Here is a 7,484-nt window from a genome sequence, read left to right as displayed (position 1 = left end):
GGGTGTGAATACTTTCCTTACCCACTGTGTATATATATATATATATATATATATATATATATATACACTGTATATAATTTTTTTATAAAATCTTGAGTAAAACAAGCAGAATATAATGACTAAACCAGCATAGGTTCGTTTTTCCACTTATGAAACTCTAAATTAAAACAGGAGATGACCTGACTCATCTCTTGCTGGTGGGTACTTCCTATCAAAGAACCATCTCAAGAGACATACAGAGTGCCATGGGCCATAATCGCTTCTCTGGTTTCTTGTTCTGTCTCTGGCTTGCTCTCAAGTTCCTTTGAGGTTTCAGACCCCATGGAACTGGCTGAGAGAACAGTCTTTAGAGTGTTTTCTGTCTGTTTTCTGAATCCAAGCTTAAGAAAAAAAAACAAAAAAGAAGATGGACTGTGTCTAACCTCAGTCTCCAAGAAGCGTCTCAAGGCTCTCTTCTTCTTGATGCTCTTCCTCCTCAGTGATATGGCAACAGTCAGACCCACAATGATCACCACAAACAATCCCCCAATAACCCCAGCCGCAATGAGGGGAGTCCTGAGGGAAACACATGGGAGAAAACAAACATTAGCCATGATAAGCAATAACAATAAACTACTAGGTAATTGGTCCTGTGGTAAATTTATTTATTATTTATTTATTAATTTACTAAATTGAACACTTTCATAAAAACTCAACAGACTTATCTTTATAGTTGGATAAAGATAAGAGTATAGAGAGCCACTGACACATACTATAGTAGAACAAAAGCACAGAACAGATCGGTAGAGAAAGTCATTAGAGAAGGGGGCTGAGAATTGCCAATATCCCATAAATGAGCAGGAACCTGAACAAAGCCGTACTCTCACACAGAAAGGAGATATTTGGTTGGATGTATCTGCAAAAAGCCTTTCCAACTGCTGTCATCTTGCATCAGCCTTCTCTGGGCTGTACTGAAAGTGTTCCCTTAGCATTAATGATAGGCCTAATTCAGTTAGCATAGAAGACGGCAGCACTAAATCAGCACCGACTGCAAACAATACACAGCTCATACTGTCCTATTACAGATCCAACTCTTCACACTGCCAATCTTACTATCTAATTGTCTCTGCACCTCTTCATCCTTATTCCTAACATCACATGGATATAAAGTAGAGCTGCCATCGGGAGGGCGGAACAAAAAAATTGTCCCAGGCCCAAGTATAAAGTCTTTATTTTTTGTAGTTTTTCGATGGAAATAAATAAATAAATAAATAAAGATCACAGAATGTGCTCATGTTCTAACTGTGCTATTTTATATTTATTGGTCTAGACAAACATGCATCAGATGGATATCTCTGGCATTTTACATCTCAAAGTTAGATCCAGCATTGCATTTTTTAAAATAGCATATTAAATGCAAAATACAAAACAACTACATTTTATTGCAGCCATGACATTAGTCAGAGTTTAGTGCCTTAAAACAAGGTGTTTGAGTTTAGTCTTCCTTCCTGTGTAAATTTGGAACTGTAAGTTTGTGGAATGGAAATGAAATCCCACTCAATAACGCGAGGACAGTGAAGCATTGCCCAGGCATGACGAGCGATAGACTGCTAGATTATCTCTGGGCGAGATGAGAATCTCTCCAGTTAATTCGATATTGATCTGCAGTCACAATACAAAGCTTATGAGCCACGGAGACCATAGTCGAGTGCATACCATCACCCTCCGAAGCCTATGTGAGTGTATAGATCCCACATGCGTGAGGGAGCTTCTCTCGCACTGACAATGAGCAGGCAATTATGTTGTTGATGCTGCATTGCTGTCAGCACGTAGTGTGGCACTGCCGTATATATTGCAGGGGAAGGGGGGCAGGATGTCTGACATCTTGTTTTATGTAACCTGCCATGTCTTTTCCAAATGTGCAAGAGAGAGTCTGGAGAGAAACATTTAGAACACGCATTACAGAGAGCTTAAACTGGGATTTTTGAAGGTCTGGTGGTGATCCTGATGCCCTAGACAATATAAGACATAACCCACTCATCCCATATCATGTGGAAACCCTTTTTCAAATAGTAGCTAGAAGAAAAAAGAGAGTACATATGTAATTAAAAAATGTAACAAACAATATATACTTTATAATTTTATATATATAAAAAATGTAATATATGAAATAATGTATACATTTTAAATACACTTATAATGTATGGTTATGCAAATATCATTAAATGGTCATTCATGCTTTTCATTGTAAAAACATAATCTTTATCTGACTCTACAGGCTGTTGTGAATGTTGGCTATCACTCGCCTCTCACCTCATCCACACTAGAGATGTTCACCTCTCTCCTGAGCTTGTTTGGTCTCCAAGGAAAGCACTAGTGTTTTATCAGGATTACTCCCTGCAGCCTTTACTGATAGTCTGTCCAAACAACCAGCATACACTCTTGTTCTATAAAACCCTATTAGGACGGGACAAAACTATGTGTGTGTGTAAGCAAATAGTCTTGATATAAAGCATAGTTCACATTACAGCTCATTCTGGCAAAAAATCATTAGAAGTGCTTAATGAAGAACCTCTAAACAAGACTTCATATCCCAGGGAACATAAAACTGTGTGCCCTGTCTCCAAAAAAATAATCTAAAAATATCCAGTCAGATTAAAGCTTGTGAGAAGCTTTTGCCCTAGTTGATTTCAATATGCATGAAGCAATCTGTGAACTGTTCATGGTTGTGACGTCTAAGGCTGAGACAAATGATTTCTAGCTTCAGCTTCCCTGCCCTGCCAGGACTGTGGGTAACATAATGGCAGATCTGAAACAGCAAACACATTTGCTCTGAGCAGTTAATGGTATTTTGTTCCAGCTCTCCCATGAGAGCAAAAGAAAGTGATATCAATTTATCAAATATGCCATGAAGCAAATGTGTGTGCGCGCACACACTCACAGACCTCACAGCAGCACATTAATCACAGAACTGTGGCCTGGTCATTATATAACTTTCCTTTTCCCTATCTTGCATAAATATTAAATGCTCAAACTTTTCAATGTAGTCTTAGACATCGGTTTGTGTACAAAAGCCTTGCAACTGAATCACCAATATGACATAACTGTGTATTTGTGTTTAAGTGCACGTGCGTGTGTGTAGAACTGTGTGGTGTCAAGGATCTCCAGACACAGTGATTTTCTATGGATGCCAGTGTAGCTAGAATCAAGTACTGGACATTGTGCAGAACACCAAAATAGATGCCATGAATAAATGATAGCTTAAGGGAGGACGAGCGAGACAGAAAACAAAGATGAGAGAGAAACTTGTGCCAGAATTCTGACCTTCCAAATCTGATGACAGTGGAAGTCGCTGTGCCTTGGAGAATGTATGTGTAGTATGTGTGTGTGTGTGTGTGTGTGTATGTGAAAGTAATGCTGCTACAAGACATTGTTTCTGGTCTAGTTTAGACTTAAGTAAAATAAACATGATTTTATATTATTTATATATGGTGTTGGAGCCGCAGGTGACCCTAGTTTGAGTCCCGACCCCTCTCTACGCTCCTATTGTTTTCTGTCTGTTCTCTTATTGTCCTGTCCACTAAAGGTGAAAAACACCCAAATATATATAAAAATGTGTGTACTTGTCCATCATGCCAATGCAGTCTTGCAGACGAGGTCCTGTGCATCTGAAACAATAAAGAATACGAATGAACATAAACAGAAAATAAGTAAACATAAAAATACAGCCCCCCCCACACACACACTTACTTAGCTATCTAAATGGGGTCATTCCACAGACTTCTATTGTCTTTATATACAGCTAGTTATAAATTCTATAACTTAACTCTAACAGAAAAACTGCTGTATTTATCACAATTAAAAAAAAAATTGCTGATTTTTTTTAAACTTTTTTAAAAATGTACTTTTTATAGCGTTTGTACAAATGAGGATGTCCCGAAAAGGAGGTTTTGTCAGATTTAGCTCACTTCTAGGTACAAATTTGTCCCGAACATAAGGTTCAGTACATACTGTATATACACAAAAACACATATATAGACAGATGTAAATATATATGTATAAAGTATCATCACTTTTCTGATGTTCAGCCATGAATCACTGTATCAAGGTCTTAAACTAAGAATCAATTAATTGAAAAAGACCATTTGAAAATATTCTTAGAAACAAATCATACAGCATCTAACAGAAACATTCTTGCTATTGAAGTTTAAATTAGAGATGCTGTTTACATCAAAGTGCTCCATCTAAACGCTCTTACTCACAAGATGAGTAAATATTGTCAATCTAATCTAATGACTATCTTTAGGCAACTTAATGATCAAATAAAAAACATTAAAATCCTCTCAATGCTGCTTAATTTTATATAGCCACAATTCATCACAAATCTATCAGTGCTAGACCTATTTTAATAACACTGTCTCTTCTGTCTTTTCCTTGACGTCTGAGTTCCTGCCCTTCCAACCTGATGCTCACAGCTTTGTCGGTTTGTCAGCTCGCTGCTAACGTTTCAAAGCTCCTGGCTGACAGAGATCTCAGATACGACAGTCAGCAGTTGAGGGCTTTCATGTGACACAGGAGGAAGAAAAGTGAATCCATGACTCAGTGTGAAGACTCCTTGAGCAGATAATGTTTTTTTTCTGCAGGAAATCTGAGCCATCTCTCATGTAACCCCATGGGGCTGAGGTTAAGTTGCAGGTGCCCAGCCGGATAAATTCAGAGAGCTTGATGGTTATCATTTAGACTAAAGTTAGATGGCAGAGACGCAGCAAGGGCAAACTCCTTCCTGTAAATTAATGATGCTTTATGCACAGCCAGCTCCGAGGACACAAGGGCTCTAAAAAGAGTCAGTGCGCTGACAAATAGGCTATCTGAACTTCCTGAGGGTAGAACTGACGTCGCAAACAAGCACAGGAAGTAGTTGGACCTCTACAGATATATTTCCCCCCCCACACACACATTGCAAACATTTAACAAACACGTTCATACCCCTGGGTACAGTTGACATGGCAGGGGTGACACTCATTGTTGGCCTCAGCATATTTGAAGATGAAGCTGTTTGCTCCCTGTAGGCCATCAGGGCATTTCTCCACACAGTTGGGTCCGTCTTTAAAGTGAAGACATTTAACACAGTGATCAGGACCCTGCAAGAGAGAAAGAGAAAGAAGAGAAAAGAGACACATAAAATACCAGCAACTACGGATAATAACCATCCCTCACCACACACACAATGACCATAACAATCAGCCGGCGCAGGATTTATAGCGGCAATATGGAGAGAGGAGGCCGAAGAGGGGGAATTGTTAGTTTGGATATCAATATGAGCACCCTTAGAGTCATCCGAGCACCTCATCAAACAGAAAGACAAATAACGCTTCCCGGACAATAGGAAGAGATACTCTGTACTGTTCTATTCAGGGTGGAAAATGCAATTCCCCACGTAACCTTGAGGAACATCTGTATGTGAGTGTATCTGTCTGTGCTCATTGAGACCGAGGTTGATATGTGTTTCTTTCTTTATGAGTGAATCTCTTGTGAGAGATGAATAAATGCCTTGCAGCAATTACAGCTGCTCTTCATTTCATGCTGTAAACCGCCTCTGATGCAATAAAGGCGCAGACGGCACCCAGACATGGACGTGGGAGCCAGGCAGCATGCAACAGACGCCGCTTCAGGTCCACCAACCTACAGTTTCCCATCAGAATTAAAAGGGATACACTATTAGATTATAGATTAGATTTTAATTTTTTAAAGAAATTGATAGTTACATTCTGTAAAGATGCATTAAAGTGACAGTGAAGACATTTATAATGTTACAAAAGATGTCTATTTAAAATAAATAAATGCTACTCTTTTGAACTTTTTATTCAAAGATTCCTTAATGTGTCATGGTCGTTTTGACAGCTTTGCCAGGAATAAATTACATTTTAGAATATATTAAAATAGAAAACAGTTTTAAATTGTAATAATATTATTATTGTTTTATCAAATAAACACTTTAACTGAAAAAAATAAAAAAATAAAATAGATTTATAATAAATAATATAATAAATTATATTATACTTTTTGAAATATAAAAAAGTAAACATTTTATTTCAGCTGGTTGCAGTGTACCTTACTAAAATAACTAAAAGTAAATAAAATAAAATTGATAAATTAAACTGTATATATAAATAAACTATATAGACATAAAGACACATAAAACACAACAAAATTACTAACTTTAACTACAATAATAAAAAAATAAAACAACTATAATATTATAAAAATGATACTAAAATAATACTGATCCTGAACAACATTTTCACTGAATTGACAATAAAAATAAATTTTATAATCATCTTATTTTGAAAAGAAAACTCATACATGTTTAGAACAACATGAGAATGAAGTCAGAAATGTTGTTTTTGGGTGAACTATCCTCATAATTTCTCATCCACCCCTCTACTATTGCTATTAAGTGGCTAAAAACAAAATAAATTAATAAACATTCAAACACAACTACGGCAAATCTCTGAAGACTAGCATGCTGCTCTGTTCAGCATTGCATTATTCATTTTAGATATGAATAAATCTATTGCATTTATTCTACCTTCAAGTCTTTTCAAAATGATTGTACTTATGAGAATAGCATGCATGAACGTCACCAGAATGTCATAATTACCAGTGGGGAAACTCTGGATATTCACTGAGTTTGGGGGCATGTTAATAAAAGAATCCTGGTGGAAGCAAAATAGTAGTGGTCGTAATTGAGTTTTAATTGTGAAAGTTGACTGCACAATTTGGTTTGCATGCACTGTGCTTTGCTATAAAGTTAGCCAGAATATACTACTCATTTAGCTGGTTTGTGAGATGACAGGCTTGTCAACAGAACTACATTTCCCATCATTCTCTTTGGGAGCACAAGAAGAAAAAACACATAACGCATTAATCAGACACCTAATGTGCATAATTTTGTTATATTAGCTCTGAAAAAGCTTACTGTCCTTCTTGATAAGTAAAAATGAGGAAAGAAATACAATGGCTCAGCTCGTCAATTTTATTCCAACATTGAGAGTGCTGAAATCAGGAGTAGTGTGGCACATAGATAAAGGTGGATGTAAAATTCCTCCAAGACTAGGTTAGCTAGAAAGCATAATCACTTTCTCTGTTAATTGTGCTGCTTCTCCAGACACCTGCTGCACACAAATCTCCTTTTCCTCTCCATGCACAAAACACTGTTTGTTTGTGTTGCTTAATTATGCCTTTGTGAAACAGATGTTGCTGATTGTTTCACAGATAGGTTAGAATGCTCAGCAGTTAATCTGTGTTAATAACAACAAACATTTTAACAGCTTAGCTAAGTCTGGCCTACACCTAAAAGGCTTATGGGTGTGTGTTAAAAGTCCTTATTGGAAAAAGTCAGTTCATTTGGTAATCTCTTTTCCTTGTATATTCTCTCGTGGTCTATTTTAGGACCACACACACACACACACACACACACATATATATATATATATATATATATA

General features: G+C 36.9%; 1 protein-coding gene across 1 annotated transcript in view; it reads right to left on the bottom strand.

Annotated features, from left to right (window-relative positions):
- Positions 1–7,484, bottom strand: part of LOC107662043 (receptor tyrosine-protein kinase erbB-4-like) — a 217,699-nt gene that overhangs the window by 54,312 nt on the left and 155,903 nt on the right. Inside the window, exons 15-17 of the mRNA XM_016451903.1 lie at positions 4,966–5,120; positions 3,603–3,647; positions 423–555 (exon numbers count right to left, since the gene is read on the bottom strand). Of these exons, the coding sequence (XP_016307389.1) occupies positions 423–555; positions 3,603–3,647; positions 4,966–5,120 (333 nt within the window). The remainder of the gene's footprint in view (positions 1–422; positions 556–3,602; positions 3,648–4,965; positions 5,121–7,484) is intronic.

Source organism: Sinocyclocheilus anshuiensis, unplaced genomic scaffold (genome assembly GCF_001515605.1).
Source record: "Sinocyclocheilus anshuiensis isolate Anshui unplaced genomic scaffold, SAMN03320099.WGS_v1.1 scaffold824, whole genome shotgun sequence".
Lineage (NCBI taxonomy): Eukaryota > Metazoa > Chordata > Actinopteri > Cypriniformes > Cyprinidae > Sinocyclocheilus > Sinocyclocheilus anshuiensis.
The sequence above is the reverse complement of the archived record's forward strand: the minus strand, read 5'-3'. Positions and strand labels throughout refer to the sequence as shown.